This window comes from Aethalodelphis obliquidens, unplaced genomic scaffold (genome assembly GCF_003676395.1).
Source record: "Aethalodelphis obliquidens isolate GAN/ISIS:26980383/991018 unplaced genomic scaffold, ASM367639v1 scaffold9, whole genome shotgun sequence".
Lineage (NCBI taxonomy): Eukaryota > Metazoa > Chordata > Mammalia > Artiodactyla > Delphinidae > Aethalodelphis > Aethalodelphis obliquidens.
This window is the reverse complement of record NW_020837953.1, coordinates 14,745,797-14,762,944: the sequence shown is the minus strand read 5'-3', so window position 1 is coordinate 14,762,944 and position 17,148 is coordinate 14,745,797. Positions and strand designations below refer to the sequence as shown.

The window sequence follows — 17,148 nt, the reverse complement described above, 5'->3', positions numbered from 1 at the left end:
AAAAAGGCCTTTCTCTATACATATACCTCCCTCCACCTTACAACTGCTAGGTCCCTGTAACAAACTTCTCAAAGAAATTTACATTCACATCCCTACTTTCTCATTTTTCACTCCCTCATTCAATAAATATTTATTGAGAGCCAACAATGTATCATATACAATTCTAGGTGATGATAATTCAACAATGAATCAAACAAAATCCTTGCTCTTTAAATATTACATGCTAGTGAGGGGAGACAAATCCAGAAAAATTGTCCAGAACTTGTAAATGGGCAGAAGAGGATTACTGGGTGATCTTTTATTGTAGTGCTGGGGTATACCTTTGATTGACTTTACATTGACTAGGCTATCTTACAACTTTATAGAGGTAGAGGTTAACTTGTAGAAAACTGATGGCAATGCAAACCTTGTCTGAGAGCAATGCAAATAATTCCTATCCATAGAAATGCAAATGAATTTTTGTCCAGTAGAGATGGAATTTAATTCTCTCTGGTAAAAGATAATCCCCAACATTATAGTTTATTGCTTAATAGGATATTAATGTTTTTGCAACTATTAGCAAATTCATTTCAGCATTCCTTTGGCTGATAATCTAAATCTCTGAAACTCAAATTCTCATTTGAACAAGTCTTACCATCTCACTGGTTCCCTCATTATTTAGGATAATAATGGATAAGCAGTTTATTATGATAAAATCTTTGGCATGTGTTCATTTTATATTTTTATAAGTAATGTTTTTAACCTTTTGAAAATTATTATTTAGCACACTATAAGAAAATAAATACATATCAGGTGATAATAAGTCAGAAGAATAAAAGCAGAGTAAGAGGACAGCTATTGACTGGTGGTGTAGTATATACTAGTGTAGATAGGGTCAGTCAGTCAACAACTCCTGTACTTCTTTCTCTGAACTATAAGGGGAATCCATCTTCTTCTCTCCATCTTCACTGCCACCACACTAATCCAGACCATGGTCTTCTCTCATCTGATCTCCTGCCCTACTCCCAGCTACTCCGATCGCTGGCTATCAGATGTTCATTTTTAAAAACAATTATCTGATAATGACCCTCCTTTCCACTGGCTCCTGTGATGGAGTCAAGTTCTGTGGAAGCTTAAAAAATTTGGGAGACCCTCTTTAAGAAAAATAATACAAAAATTAGGTACGAGACTTGAAAAGGGCAGTGCAAATGACAGGTCCTGAAACTTAAGCTTAATTAGCTTCACTATAAAACCGCCTCTGCCTAGAAGTCTAGCCTCGTTTTTCTCTACCTCAGGATGTCTCTCTGTACTTCTGCCTAAAAGGCTCTTCTCGCTCCATTTTGCCTACCTAACTCCTTCAGTACTCAACTGTCAGCTACCAGTCCTCCCTGATCCCCTAACTGGGTTACGGGACTTTGCAGAGTCTGTACAAGCATCCAAACGGAGCCACCACTCTCTGCGAAAAATTCTTCTTTTCCAGACCCTCAAAAGATCCCTACGCTGGGCTGGGTTTGCATCTGCGACGTATCGGTGGGCAGAGCCCCAGGAAAGAGCCGTTAACTCTCTCCCCTTTTCGTCCGCACTGGGGCGCACCAACTCTCCGGAACCTGCGCGTCTCCCTTTGCGGTTCCGGTCGGAACTACCCGGCGGCGCACGCACACATGGCTGCGCTGGTAGGGAGAGGTGTGCGGGACATGCTGAAGCGTGCGGACTTCATGACAGTCCCGCGGAGACAACGACATAAGAAGAAATGGGTAAGGTCCCGTGACAGCAGTGTCTCGCCACCATCCCTCGGGAAACTTCTCCAGCCCTCCCACTTCCCGCGCCCTCAGTTAGGCTCGCTACTCCAGCGCCTCTGGAACGCCTTGGGCCTCCTGTCCCCCGCCCCTCAGGGGGCGTGACGAGGCCCCTCCCTCTCACATCTGTAACGTCATCGCCTCTGTCCGCCCTTTTATTTCGTCACAAGTCTTCGGCTTTTCCTCTTAAGTCTGCAGACTCCAGACTCCGCCCCTCTATGTTACGCCATCACCTCCGTCCTCATTCTTTCAGTTCTGTCTCGCCTCTTGTTTCCCGGCTCTTGGTTACCTTCCCTTGGGCCCCCACTAACCCTTCCACTTCCCTTCCTCCCTCCCCCTCCCCCTTTCTCCTCCTCCCTCTCCCCTCCCCCCCCCGCCCCCACCGCATGACCTCTTATACTCCTTTCCTCCTAAACCTTCCAGCCCAGCCTCTCTCACCCCAGGAAGGTGACATAGCGACTTCCCCTTCTCTCCTTCCGCTGCCCTCCGGGAAAGGATTCAACCCCTTTCTCAGCCTCGAGCCGCCTCTGGCGCCCAGGAAGTTACAGTAGCCACCCTCCCGGCCTTTCCCCCAAACCCAGGCAAAAAGTGCAGCGACTCCTCTCACCCCATGGGCTCTCCCCACTTATCCAGAGATCCTTTCTCTGGCCTCACTTGTAGCCCTGGAATTTCTTGCATAACTGGCCAGCCCCCCACCCTACCCCAAGCGATTCCTTCCCCACCCCCACCTCCCCTCTCCCCACCCCCACAGACTCCCCTGCGCCCAGGAAGATGTTCTTTTGAACCCTGTTCTCCACTCCTAGGAAGGCCCTACCGCCGGGAGCCTATCCTCTCGGGTTCGTCCCCCCCAAGTCCTTGTGTTGACCGGTTCCGCCTTGTGGGGTCACCCCTTGCCCGTCTGTGGAGCCCTTATTGCAGCTGGATCAGTCCCCTGAGAACACCATGTCCCTGTCCCCAAGGCCCTTACTTTGACCAACACACTTATCGCTGTTACTGTGGTGGATACCATTCAGCCCCAGTGACCAACCCGGTGACCTCCCCTCCCCTCACTCATGTGCCTTTGGAAACTGGCCCCATGATTTCACCTTCCATCACTGCTGGGACCCAGGGAACTTGCCCCATAATTTCACCTCCTCTTACTCATAGGCCCCTGGGAACTGGCCTCATAATTTCACCTCCTCATGCTCACTGGCCCATGGAAACTAGACCTATAATTTCCCCACCCCTTTCTCACAGGGTTTTGGAAACTGGGCCCATGACCTCTACTCTGCTCTCTTCCTGGTCCTCAGGGAGGAGTTATAATTATCCTCCTCTTTCCCCAACATCTTCCCCACCCACTGGCAGCTTTTACCATGGCCACGTTAAGCATCCAGACACTTGTGAACCTAAACCACAGCTTGACCCCCCTCCTCGGAAAAATTACTGTGGCTCCCCACTTTCTTCTCAGGCAGGTACATCTTGTCCCAGCTCACCTCAGGAGGGCTCTTATCACTATTCCCATCTTCCCCCAGATGCCAGCATACCTGCCGCTGGGAGCCCTTACTGTGCCATCCGCCTACCCCCTGGGAGTACTGGCTCTCCTTGCTCGCCCCAGTCCCAGGTTTCCAGGAAGCCTTGCTTTGAGTCCATTTACTCTTGGGAGACTGGTGGGAGCTCTTATGTCTGCATAACCTCAGGCACTACAATTTCTGGTCCACCCTGTCCCCAGGAACCACCTCTTCCTCTGTCCTCCCACTGTCCTTGTTCTGCCTTCTTTCCTTCACCTCCAGGCAACCAGTTTATGTCTCCACTCCAGGCACCCCACTGCAGAGGCTATAAGGAACCCCCTCTCCCTATCCCAGTTTGCCCCCAAGCTAAGTCTCCCAAATCCTCAGAGTTAAAACAGCCATGTGCTCCTCACAGATGTCACTTCCTGGTCACCCAGCACACTCCTCCTGACCGGCCCATGTCGCCTAAGGCCAGCACCTCTCCACCTCCCTCCTGCCCTTCTGGTCTCTCCGGTCCTTCTTGTATGGTGACATCCGTCACAACTTGCTCAAATTCCTGCCCCAAAGAACTTCCCCAAGGGACTACCACACCTACTGTGGTCCCTAGAACCCTCAAAACAGTTATCCCCACTTCCCTTCCCCTTCGCCTTCCTTGTGATCCTGTCTTACCCAATAGTTATGCTCAGACCAGCCCCCGAGGACCCCCCATTGGACCCCTCTGCAGTACCCATGTGTATTCTGTGGTTTCCCCCACCTGCCGCAATCCCTGCCTACTCTTTGGTTCCCTCAGTCAATCCACAGGTCCCCTTCAGTGTCATAACCAGCCCGTGGTGCCCTGCTGTGGCACCTATAGCACTCCCAGGGGCCCATCCCAACCTCATCGCCAGCCTGTGGTGCCTCCTTGTTCTATGCATATCTATTCTTTTATCCCTTTGAGAACACCCCTTGACCCCCCAAATTTACCGATTGCCCCCCGAGCCTGGGGCCATCTTGATACTATGCCCTGTGGCCTCCATGTCTACTCTGTGGTTTCTCGAGACTGCCGCAAGGAGTCTCCCCAGATCCCCTACAGCTGTCCTTTGTCTTCATCCAAGAATTCCAGCTGTAGCACTAATGCCAACTGTAGTTTGACTGTTGTTGTTAGTGAATGCCAGAGTAGTGACAGCCAGAGCACCCTCCAAAGCACAAGTTGGAGCCAGAGTGAGAGTACCCATAGCCCTAGCACAAATTGGAGTCAAAGAAAGAGTTTCCATCTTAGTAGAAGTCTGAATGGGAGCCATGGTACCCATCAAAGCATACATCAGGAGCAGAGTGGGAGTCCTCAACTTTTTGAAAGTCAGAGCCAGAGCGAAAGTACCCAACATAGCAAAAGTCAGGGCCCGATCAAGAGTGCCCTCCGTAACAGAAGTCGGAGCCGAAGCAAGAGTCCCCACCGTAGCAAAAGTCAAGGTCGGAGCAAGAGTCCCCACCATAACAAGAAATGAGAGCAGAGAAAGAGTTCTGACCAAAAATCCAAAAATCCAGGCTAAAGCAAAATTCATAGACAGTAACAGGGCTGCCAGCCATAGCAAGCATCCCAGCTGTGGCAACCAGGACCAACTTGTGGACTCCTCAGCTGAGGCCTTTTTTCCCTTTCAGTCTACTTCTGTGCTCTTCAAGCCTGACTCATGCCCCTCTCTGCTACCCTCATAGCAGTCATCCTGTAAGTCCCCACTTTTGTTCACGCCTCAAGGTTTCTGTGAGCTCTCCTCATCCCACCTTCCTGGAGTCCGGGGACTTTCCCAAAATGACCCCCAGCCCTGTGATTCTGAGCATTGTGGTGTCAGTCACTGCATGACCTTAGGTAAGTTACCCTCATCTCTCCATCAAATGTAGAAGGTTGATATTTTTTGTATCCCACTGCGCCATCTCTTGTGGTGCTCACCTAAACTAGGAGACATGAACGTGCTTTAGAAAATGGAAGGACTGTTGAGAAAGAAAACATCTTCTATTTTTAAGCTTGATGCTTCACCCAGGGCCTACATAGTTTCTACCAACCTGCTGTAGACTCTTCTCAAGAGTCCCCTCCAAGACCTCAAAGGAGTATCCTCTTTATTGGTGACCCCCACATGCTATTGTGAGAGCTATAGCTTACCTTCACAACGCTGAGATAGAAAGGCTGGTTCCCCACTGCTTGTCTCTCACATACTTCTTTGGCAGGCAGAGGCAGGATGCAAAGACAGGGTGCAAAGAGGAGTGGGCACTAGCTGGATCCACGTTTGCCCCAGCGCTCTGAGGTACTACTGGTGGGGTCAGGCAGTAAGGGGATAGAGGCAAGACTGGAAGACCAATAGGCCTGTTCTCATTCTTTTAGGCTGCCACAGAGCCCAAATTTCCTGCCACTCGACTGGCTCTGCAGAATTTTGACATGACCTACAGTGTGCAATTTGGGGATCTTTGGCCATCGATCCGGGTCAGTCTCCTCTCAGAGCAGAAGTATGGTGCACTGGTCAATAACTTTGCTGCCTGGGATCGTGTGAGTGCTGAGCTGGAGCAGCTGAATGCAAGGGACTTCGTGAATGAAGCTATCTTCCACGGGGAACCAGAACCTGAGAATGGCCAAACTGCAGCTCCACCCCCTGCCTCCTGGGCCTGCAGTCCAAACCTTCGATGCTTCACTTTCGCCAGAGGGGATGTCAGCCGTTTCCCTCCTGCCAGGTAGGATCTGGAGCTGTGGCTAGGGCTGTTCTGAGTGTCTGTTGGAAGTAGACAGGAAGAGGCACCGCTCCTGTCCTGTTTAATAGGGATCTTAATATTGCTAATATTTACTGAGTACTTATACATGCTGGGCATTATCTCCTTTTGTTCTGTCAACAGCCCTCTGAGGTGGGTAATATTATTGTTTTTCTTTACATTTGAGGAAACTGAGGTGCAGAGAAGTTAAGGTACTTACTTGCTTTAGGTCCCTTAGATAGTAAGTGGTGAAGCTAGTATTTAGACCTAGGCAGTCTGACCTCAGAACCTGCACTTTGAACCTGCTTAAGTGCCCCACTTCTACCGCCTAAGTAAGAAAAAAAACAAAAAACCTTTTTACATGAGCACCCTCTCCAGTTAAAATGTGTGTTATTTACAACTGCTTTCTCACTTGCCCCCATCATAGTGAGTAGGACAAGTAACCTCATGATACCAAATAAGAGGTGGGACTTGCCTAGGAAATAGGGCTTGCTTAGGGACACAAAGTTAGTACCAGACCAGACTGGGGTAAAAAAAAAGGAGTCCTTCCAGTCATCTTATCCAATGCTCAGATGTATATGAAGTTGAATGAAAAAAGACTGTAATAAAATGCTAAATTGAGAAAAGGAGAGCTCAGTGTTAGCTGTAGGATGTGGGAATTGATCTTTGAAGGACTGATTCATTCATTCAACAAATATTTATTGTCTGCCAAATGCTAGGCACTCTTAAGTGCACAAGTCCTCATGGAGCTTGTGGCCTAGTGAGGGAGATAACTTTTAAAAAACTATTTATGGTTGTGATAAGTGCTACAGAAAAAAGTACAAGATGCTATGAAGTCTTACAGTTAGGAGATCTAATGCTGAGGAAGTGAAATTTAAGCTAAGACCTGAAAGCCGAGTAGGAATTAAAGCTGGTGGCTTGGAAGTGGGGATGGGAGAGTGATGTGAGGCTACAGAAGAGGGCTAGAGACAGATTTTGAAGGTTTTACAGGCCTTATGGGATCATGGACTTTTTCTCTAAAAGGAAGAGGGAGCCATGAAAGGTTGGTTTGTTTGTTTTGTTGCTGGTGGTTTTTTGTTTGTTTTTGGCCACACCGTGTGGCATGCAGGATCTTAGTTTCCTGACCAGGGGTCGAATCTGTGCTCCCTGCAGTGGAAGCTCAGAGTCTTAATCACTGGGCATCCAGGGAAACCCCAGCCATGAAAGGTTTTAAGCTGGGGAATAACATGATCAGATCTGAATTTTTAAAATATCATTCTGGCTGCTGTGTGGAAAATAGATTGGAGAGGGGCAAGAAATGGAGTTGTAAATTAGGAGGCTTTTGCAATTGTCTTAGCTGCTGGTTTGAGGGAAGACTGCATGCTTAAGAGAAGTAAGAGATGAGGTTGGAAAAGTACATGGGGGCCATGTGTGGGAATCTTGAATGTCACAAGCTTTCAGGTTGGGGGAAGGGGATTTTCCTGGTGGTCCAGGGTTGCTTATAAATGGCTGGAATTACCAGGGCTGGGCAGCTTCAGACATGTGCCTTTTAATTCATATTGCTGTAATTGCAATACGTTCATCTGTTCTAGAGAACCACTGAAGACGGTTTCTGAGTAGAGGAAAGGTAATAATGTACAGTGGTTAAGAAAACCTAGGTTTGGATCCTGTCTTCACCACTTATTAGACGTGTGGCATTGGATAACTGAGCCTTGGTTTCCTTATCAGGAAAATAATCTGGAAAGTAATGGTAGTAATAGCTGATAGTATAGCTCACTGTGCCAGCTACTGTTCTAAGTACTTGTCTTCTATTACTTCCTTTAATTCTTACACTAATCCTATCTGATAGGTACTCTTATTACAGATGAGGAAACTGAGGCACAGGAAGTTGAGTAATTTGCAGAAGGTCACACAACTGATGAGCAACTGGGCTGGATTTGAGATCCAGGCAGTCAGGCTCTAGAATCTGGGTTCTCCTGCCTCACAGGGTTGTGGTGAGGATTAAAGGAAATGATGCATATTAAACACCTAGTATAGTACCTGCAATATCGATGTTATTCCTATCAAGGTTGTGCTTCAGGAAGATCATTTTAGTCACTGTGAGGAGGGCATAGATGGGAGCAGGATTAGAGACCAATTTGGAGGCACTGGCTTTAGGCAGATCAATGGAGTAAGACCCATGTGGTTTCCTAAGTTGCCTGAGGACATCCGGAGAGTAGTGGGGGAAGCAGCCCTCTATGTTTGAATTTTTTTTCCTTCTTGTCTTGATGGGCTCCCTGTAAATCAAGGGGATCTTAATCTCTTGGGAGTTCAAGGATGTATTTAGGGAGTCCAGGAACCTCCTGAAATTGAGAAATTGTTGTGCTGCTTTTTTTTTTTTTTTAAAGTTTATTTATTTTTGGCTGTGTTGGGTCTTTGTTGCTGCGTGCAGGCTTTCTCTAGTTGCGGCGAGCAGGGGCTACTCTTCTTTGTGGTGCGCAGGCTTATTGCGGTGGCTTCTCTTGTTGCGGAGCACAGGCTCTAGGCGCGCAGGCTTCAGTAGTTGTGGTGTGCAGGCTCAGTAGTTGCGGCACAAAGTGTGATTTGACTTTGAAAATATCCTATCATGGCCTGCGCCCATTTGTGAACGCCAGAGGTGTTATGACCTCGAGACTGGGGATTGTAGGTCTTATAGCTGATTCTCAGTGGTGCTCTGTCTTATATCTTGTCACATCTTTCTTCCAGAGCCTTCCTGTCAGGTCAGCAAGGACCAAGTTTCTGCCTCCTTGAGGCTGTCGCCAAAGGCTGTCCGCGCTGAACCGTGTCTCAGGCTGAATGGCTGCACCACAGTTGCCCTTATGACAAGTGGGTTGGGAGTGAGAAGGCCTTCTGTGACAACAACCTGTCTGTTGTCCCTCTCTCTCTACCCACATGGGTGCTGCCTCTCTCCATGCCTTATTAGCTCTCATTTGGACTCTTGTAACAGCTTTCCTACTGGTGTCTCTGTTTCTAATTTGTTCTTTGTAGCCCACCTAGCTTTCTAAAACTCTAACTAGCCGATCATGTCATTTTCTTTTTTTTTTTTTGTGGTACGTGGGCCTCTCACTGTTGTGGCCTCTCCCGTTGCAGAGCACAGGCTCCGGACGTGCAGGCTCAGCGGCCGTGGCTCACGGGCCCAGCCGTTCCGTGGCATGTGGGATCTTCCCGGACTGGGGCACGAACCCGTGTCCCCTGCATCGGCAGGTGGACTCTCAACCACTGCGCCACCAGGGAAGCCCCCATGTCATTTTCTTTAAAAACTTTTGGTAACTGCCTACAGGTTATAGTCCAAACTCCTTAGCATAGGGTTTAAGACCTTTTACCACCTTGGCCTCTATCTGCTTTCCAACTTCAATCTAATGTACCTTGTATTTCTAACACACCAGATTTCTCACTGTGTCTGAAAGAAGTTATGAGTTTGCATGCATCTGTGCCTTTGCTTTTTCTTTTTTCTTCTGCTTGGAATGCTCCTCTTCCCTTTTTTTTTTTAACCGAATGAAGGCCCATTCCTTCATCAGATCTAACTCAGGTAACTCTGACTCTGACAGGCACAGTGGATGGCACTCTTTCCTGAACCCACAAAGCACTTTGTATCTCAATATGTAACCTAATAAAACTGAGTTCCTACTACATGCCATTCACTGTTTCAGGTGTTGGGGATGTTATAATGAACAAAGCAAGACAAAGTCCCTACCTTCATTCTAATAGGGAGAGAGAGAAGGGGTAAAATACACACAAACCTATACATATAAAGTGAATAATAAATACTTTAAAGAAAAAGAATGCAACATAGATAGATGGGAGTAGGGGGCTGCTATTTTTAGTTGGAGTAGTCAGGGTATGCCAGTGCCTCTTTGATGAGGTAACTTTTGAGGAGGACCTGAAAGAAGTGAGGAAGCAAATGAGGGTTATTTGGAGGAAGAGTGTTGTAGGCAAAAAGCACAACAACTACAAAAGCCTGAGACAGGAGTATGCGTGGCTTAATTAAGGAATAGCAAAGATGGCTGGTGTGGCTGCAATAGAGTGAGTTGATCTATGTTTTAAAAGGCTGCTCTGGCTGCTATGTAGATGAATGAGTGAGTAAGTACACAACTGAGTGTGGGTTTGAGAAATTAGTTTTTGCTGAGTAGAGCTCAGTAGCCCCTGAGGGCATGGACTTGTGACCTTGACTTCCAGTGGGTCTCCTGACTTGGAATTTGACTCTAAGGTGGTCTCCTCTCTTCTAGGCTTGGCAGCCTGGGTGTCATGGATTACTACCTGATGGATGCTGCCTCCTTGCTGCCTGTCCTGGCCCTCGGCCTGCAGCCTGGTGACACTGTGCTTGACCTGTGTGCCGCCCCTGGGGGAAAGACACTAGCATTGCTTCAGACTGGCTGTTGCCGTAAGTCAGAGGGCTGATGTCTTGGCAGGGAGGGCTCCCGACCTCACCCAGTCAAGGGCACACTAAATATGATGGGCTTTCTGGTCTGGGTCACAGGTAGAATAGTGCTTGCTTGCTAAGCTGGTGTGTTTTTTCTGTTTGCAATGATTTTCTCTCTTTCTCTGTTAGTTGGCCAGGGAAGACTGGTGATCAGAGCAAGGTCTCTGAAGGCAGATTAAAACAGAGCCCTGATTAATCTACCACATGACACTTTCATCCCTCTGCATCTGTTTACTTTGTGTCTAAGATTAAGTTCCATTTCCTTAGCCTGCCAGCTAAAGTGATAAGATCTGGCTGCAGCAGCCTGTTATAGCTTTATTTTCCTTTTTTAATAAATTTATTTATTTTTGGCTGCGTTGAGTCTTCGTTGCTGCACACGGGCTTTCTCTAGTTGCGGTGAGTGGGCTTCTCACTGCAGTGGCTTCTCTTGTTGTGGAGCACAGGCTCTAGGTGCGCGGGCTTCAGTAGTTGTGGCTCACAGGCTCTAGAGCGCAGGCTCAGTAGTTGTGATGCACAGGCTTAGTTGCTCCAGGCATGTGGGATCTTCCTGGACCAGGGCTCAAACCCGTGTCCCCTGCATTGGCAGGTGGATTCTTAACCACTGCACCACCAGGGAAGTCCCCCGTTATAGCTTTACTGTGTCATTCTGCCCCAGGCTTTATGTGCTTCTGCCAAAACCTGCTATTCTTTGTTGCCTGAATAAGCCTCCAATTTTGCCATGTTATGGATTCTCTCTGGAATACCCCCACCTTATCACAGCTGGCCTGTCAATGCCCTTTAAACTTTCCAGCCTCAGCTCAAGTGTACCACCTCCTGGAAGTCTTCCCTCGTGATCCCTGCTGGCCAGTTGAGAAGTGCTGCCTCTGTCTCCTGTGCTCCCACACCATGGGCATCACCTTTGCAACTGTTAGCACATTAGCCGTGCATCAGAGCTTTACTGCGTATGCATCTTCTTCCTCCTCAAGATTATAAATTCCTTGAGGACAGGCCCAAGTCTTACTCAATAGTATAGCCCAGGCTGGGCCTTATACATTGTAAGTATTCACTTCAACCATCCGTTGGCCAACATCCTGCCTTAAATAGGCAGTATTTTTATCTTGAGAAATATCCACAAGGGGGCTGTATTTTTCACACTGATCCTGGAGCTCAGCCAGGCTTAACTTGCCATATGCCCTAGCCTTTTTGTTGGGCCTGGATCCTTCTTTTCCAGTTCTCATTAGCCAACTTGCACAGTTTGAGTCAGCTTCCAGCCTCAAGGTAGGTCCTACAGGTGATTCAGAGAGGTACCACATTTGATCACCAGCTCTGGAAGTCCAGAGAGAATGGAGAAGAAATGTTGATATGGTTTAAGGGGTCCAATTCAAGGGAGCCCAACCTGTGTACTGGGCTGTGTTAATCTGACTGAGTGCTGTGAGAATCCATCAGAAGGGGGAATGGATAAGGTAGGGTTACTTGGATGAGGAGGGACTGGCACTCAGAAGAGGAAGAAGGGCCAAGGAGAAGTAACTGAGAGTTGCTTTTCTAAGGTATGCTGAATTACCAACACCTCACCCTTATCCCAGTTCCTCACTCAAATGACTCTGTGATCCCAAGGAGATAGGAATTACAGGGTAAAAAGGGACCAGCCCTCATATTTTATGGAGGGGGAAATTGAGCTCTAGAGAGATTAAATAATTTGAATCTTTTTTTTTTTTTTTTTGGCGGTACGTGGGCCTCTCACTGTTGTGGCCTCTCCTGTTGCAGAGCACAGGCTCCGGATGCGCAGGCTCAGTGGCCATGGCTCACGGGCCCAGCCGCTCGCGGCATGTGGGATCTTCCTGAACTGGGGCACGAACCCGCGTCCCCTGCGCAGGCGGACTCTCAACCACTGCGCCACCAGGGAAGCCCAATAACTTGAATCTTTTACATGAGTTGGAGGCAGAGCCAGAACTGGAGCCCAGCTTTTCTTTTCTCAGTTGATATCCTGCTGCAAATTCCTCTTGAGCAGAGAATCCAATTTTGACTTCTTTGAGTGCCCTCAAAAATTGGGACATATTTCTTTGTGGGAAGACTAAGCTGGTTCACCATTGGATAAGGTATGTATTCTCTAGTTCTTCACCACAGTGCCACAGTGCCCACTACTCCCTTTCACTCCTTGACTCTGAGGCCACGTATCAGTTGCCATTTATCATTAAGCTTGCAGTAATATTATTTCTTATAGTAGAGCCAAGAGCAAAGTGAGATATTTCTTGAACTTGTGTCTGTCACAAAAGGGAAAATGAAAGAAAGATGATGAATCATTTAGGATTAGATTTGGTCATATACAATAGAAAACTCAACTAACTGGCTTAAAGAAGAAATGTTTATTTCTCTCTTACAGAGAGCTGGGATATAGGCAGTCCAGGGCTGGTATGGAGACTCCACAATTATTAGGGGACTTGGACTTCTTTCTTTTTGCAACCTATTTTATTGCTGGCTTCCATCCCCAGGATTGCCTTGTGGTCCTCATGACTGCTGGAACTTCAGTCGTCACATTCAAATTCCAGGCAGGAAGAAAAGACTGAACAAAAGGGGCACATCTCCTGATTGTATCAGCTCCTTTTAAACATTTTCCCAGAAGTCCCACACAATAATTCTGCCTACAACTCATTGACCAAAACTTAGTCATATAGTCTTACTTGGTTGTCAAAAGAGGCTGGGAAATGTAGTGTTTTGGGGAATATTGCTTCCCCCTCCCTCAAATAAAATTGGAGTTCTATTACTAAGGAATAAGAGGAGAGTAAATTTTGGGTAAATAATGTGTAGTATCTACCAAAGATGAAGAGAGACACATATTTCAAGAAAAGTGGGAGAGAACGTATTTCTTTAGAAATAAATGTTTTAACCTGGTCTGCTTTATTTATTTACATAACCTTTCTGGCCTATGTCGGTGTTTGCCTTTGCAACCCCCCACTCCGGAGTGTCTAGTACTGTGCTATGCATGTAATAAACGTTTCTCCTCCACCTGCCCCTGCCCCTGGGGTCTGCATTGATTGGCTATGCCTGAGAATTGGTCTGACTCTCCATTAGCACCATTGCTGGTGGGTTGTTTTCTTTTGCTGTGGCCTCTGAAGTTGCTTTATTCCTGCGGGCATAAGATGTTCATACTACCCAAAACGTCTGTAGATTCAGTGCAATCCCTGTCAAGATTCCAATGGCATTTTTTACAGAAGTAGAAAAAACAATCCTAAAATTTATGCTCCCACAGGCAATCTCGCTGCCAATGATCTCTCCACTTCACGAGCAGGCAGACTACAGAAGGTCCTTCACAGCTATGTGCCTCAAGATGTCAGGGATAGGAATCGAGTTCGAGTCACATCATGGGATGGAAGGAAGTGGGGAGAACTGGAGGGGGACATCTATGACCGGGTGAGTGATTCCTGACCTGGGACATCCAGCTAGCCAAATCTGGCATCCCCATCCTGGCTCTAGGCCCTGAGGGGGTAAGATCTAGCCATATATATTTGAGCATGTACGGCTGACTGTGGACCTGGCCAACTCTCCATGGGTGATTTGGTGAAAACAGCCATCTGTAGAATTGTTAGCTCAGTTTAGATAACTGGCTACTATCTTCATTAGAGGCAATTAGCAAAAAGAGTTTTAACCTGTCTGACTGGAAAAAAAATTATTAGGCTTATTTTATTTTGCAACTCACTTGGTTGCACAGTAACCCTCATTAAATTAATATGAATAAGCTCATTTTATTTATTTTTGAATATTAATACAGTACATGATACAAAATGTAGAAGGCACAGCATGGTATCCAGGGAAAAGTATGTTTCCCTCTTACTCCTGTCTCACAGCCATCTACTTCCTCTCCCTCCAGATGACTATTGTCTGTATTTTCTACTGTATCCTCTTAAAATATTTTCTTTGTGTATATACAAATATAAATGTGTATTTTAAATCTACAAACAATAAATGCTGGAGAGGGTGTGGAGAAAAGGGAACCCTCCCACACTGTTGGTGGGACTGTAAATTGGTGCAGCCACTATGGAGAACAGTACGGAGGTTCCTTAAAAAACTAAAAGTAAAAAAAAAAAAAAAAAAAAAACTAAAAGTAGAACTACCATACGACGCAGCAATCCCACTGCTGGGCATATACCCTGAGAAAACCATAATTCAGAAAGAGTCATGTACCACAATGTTAATTGCAGCACTATTTACAATAGCCAGGACATGGAAGCAACCTAAGTGTCCATCGACAGGTGAATGGATAAAGAAGATGTGGCACATATATACAATGGAATATTACTCAGTCATAAAAAGAAACGAAATTGAGTTATTTGTAGTGAGGTGGATGGACCTAGAGTCTGTCATACAGTGTGAAGTAAGTCAGAAAGAGAAAAACAAATACTTTTGCTAGAGAAAAACAAATACCGTATGCTAACTCATATATATGAAATCTGAAAATTAAAAAATGGTCCTGATGAACCTAGGGGCAAGACAGGAATAAAGACGCAGACATAGAGGATGGACTTGAGGACACGGGGAGGGGCAAGGGTAAGCTGAGACGAAGTGAGAGAGTAGCATTGGCATATATACACCACCAAATGTAAAATAGATACCTAGTGGGAAGCAGTTGCATCGCACAGGGAGATCAGCTCCGTGCTTTGTGACCACATGGAGGGGTGGGAGGGAGACACAAGAGGGAGGGGATATGGGGATATATGTATACATATAGCTGATTCACTTTGTTATACAGCAGAAACTAACACAACATTGTAAAGCAATTATACTCCAATAAAGATGTTTAAAAAAAAAAAAGGAATGGTAGTATATTATGTTTACTATTCTGAACTTTGTATTTATTTAAATTTAATAATGTGCCTTGAAGTTCAAGCTTTTGTTTTTGTTTTTGGAGTATAATTGCTGGATAACAGTTTATATGTACTTAGGATATTGACAGAGGTTATTAAATCACTCCCTATGGAGGCCAAATCAGTTTCATTTCTACTGGTAATGAATAAGAGTACTGTTTCCTCATATCCTGCCACCATTGATGTTGTCCAACTTTTTGTTTTTTGCCAAACTGAAGCATCTAATTTGCATTTTGTTATGAATGAAGTTGAAAGTCATTTCATATATATTTTTTAATTTTAAAAATTTATTTATTTTATTTTATTTATTTTTGGCTGCATTTGTTGCTGTGTGCAGGTTTTTTCTCTAGTTGCGGAGATCCAAGCAGTATGGATCCTGGCGGAGTCCTGGCTCTATCACTTATCAGCCAGAGAAGTTTGGGCAAGTTAACCTTTCAGTTTAAGCTTTAGTTTCTTCATCTGTAAAATAAGGATAATAGTAGTGCCTATCACATAGGTGAAGATTAAATAAGAATGCATTTAGCATAGCTTCTGGTATATAGAAAGCATTTAATAATATTGTCATCATCACAATCCTTATTATATTATTTCCATTCATCGGTCCTAGCTATGCCTTTTAGAACAGTGAGCTGCCTCCCATTTCACATCAAAATGCTTCAGACATTTGAAAACAGCTTTAATGTCCTGAAGATGTCTTTGTTAATTTATTTGTTGAACAAATAGTTGTGCACACTATAACATAGTAACACATACTACGTGTTAGGCAAGGGTGAAGCACTTTAAATGCAAAGAAGAATACTATCTCAGGGCTCCATACACTCTTGGTAACTCTATCTCTCCCCCAACTCTACCTGGCCATCAGCTGGAGTGCCAGAGCTCTGCATTTTCATGGCAAGATACCTACCTGCCTCCCCACTCACAGCTTTCTTTTTATAGGTGTTGCAGTTATACCTTTACCCATCTCTTTATATTTAGCCTTGTTAAATCACTTCCTTTTAGATATGTCTCTTATATATTGCATAGAGTTGGGTTTTGCTTTGTGAACGAATCTGTAAATTTTATTCTTTTAAAACAATTGTCACGATATATTTGGTTTTGGCTCTGTCAAATTATTTACTGTGTTTGTTTTACTTTATTTAGGAAGGTTTATATATATATATATATATTTTAAATTATTTAATTAATTATTTTTGGCTGCATTGGGTCTTCGTTGCTGTGCACAAGCTTTCTCTAGTTGGTGCGAGTGGGGGCTACTCTTGGTTGCGGTGCGCAGACCTCTCATTGCGGTGGCTTCTCTTGTTGCGGAGCACGGGCTCTAGGCACATGGGCTTCAGTAGTTGTGGCTCACGAGCTCTAGAGCGCAGGCTCAGTAGCTGTGGCGCATGGGCTTAGTTGCTCTGTGGCATGTAGGATCTTCCCAGATTAGGGTTCGAACCCATGTCCCTTGCATTGGCAGGTGGATTCTTAACCACTGTGCCACCAGGGAAGTCCCAGGAAGGTTTATATTTTAATTCTACATTAGATAATTTCAATATGAAAACTCTTTGGGGGTTTAATTCTACTGGTGGTTGTTTCTGCTAACACTTGCTCAAGGAAGCTTGTTTCCCTTTAAAATTTTTTTTTTGTTTTTTGTGGTATGCGGGCCTCTCACTGTTGTGGCCTCTCCCATTGCGTTGCAGAGCACAGGCTCCGGATGCGCAGGCTCAGCGACCATGGCTCACGGGCCCAGCCGCTCCGCGGCATGTGGGATCTTCCCGGACCGGGGCATGAACCCGCGTCCCCTGCATCGGCAGGCGGACTCCCAACCACTGCGCCACCAGGGAAGCCCTCCCTTTAAATTTTGTGGTCATTTTTATCACCTTTCATAATTTTCTAAAAATTTTTCTGTTGGAGTATAACAGGAGTGATCAAATCATCAA

At 45.8% G+C, this 17,148-nt stretch overlaps 2 protein-coding genes across 2 annotated transcripts in view; both read left to right on the top strand.

Moving 5' to 3' along the window:
- Window positions 1-1,574: 1,574 nt before the first annotated feature.
- The window catches only part of NSUN4 (NOP2/Sun RNA methyltransferase 4), a 33,107-nt gene continuing 17,533 nt past the window's right edge, over window positions 1,575-17,148 (top strand). Inside the window, exons 1-4 of the mRNA XM_027108665.1 lie at window positions 1,575-1,733; window positions 5,616-5,959; window positions 10,198-10,352; window positions 13,618-13,778. Coding sequence (XP_026964466.1) covers window positions 1,641-1,733; window positions 5,616-5,959; window positions 10,198-10,352; window positions 13,618-13,778 — 753 coding nt within the window. The 5' untranslated portion in view covers window positions 1,575-1,640. The remainder of the gene's footprint in view (window positions 1,734-5,615; window positions 5,960-10,197; window positions 10,353-13,617; window positions 13,779-17,148) is intronic.
- LOC113621614 (sperm head and tail associated protein-like) lies at window positions 1,743-5,594 on the top strand. The gene has a single exon (XM_027108633.1). The coding sequence runs from the start codon at window positions 2,386-2,388 to the stop codon at window positions 4,744-4,746; it is 2,361 nt and encodes a 786-aa protein (XP_026964434.1). The 5' UTR covers window positions 1,743-2,385; the 3' UTR covers window positions 4,747-5,594.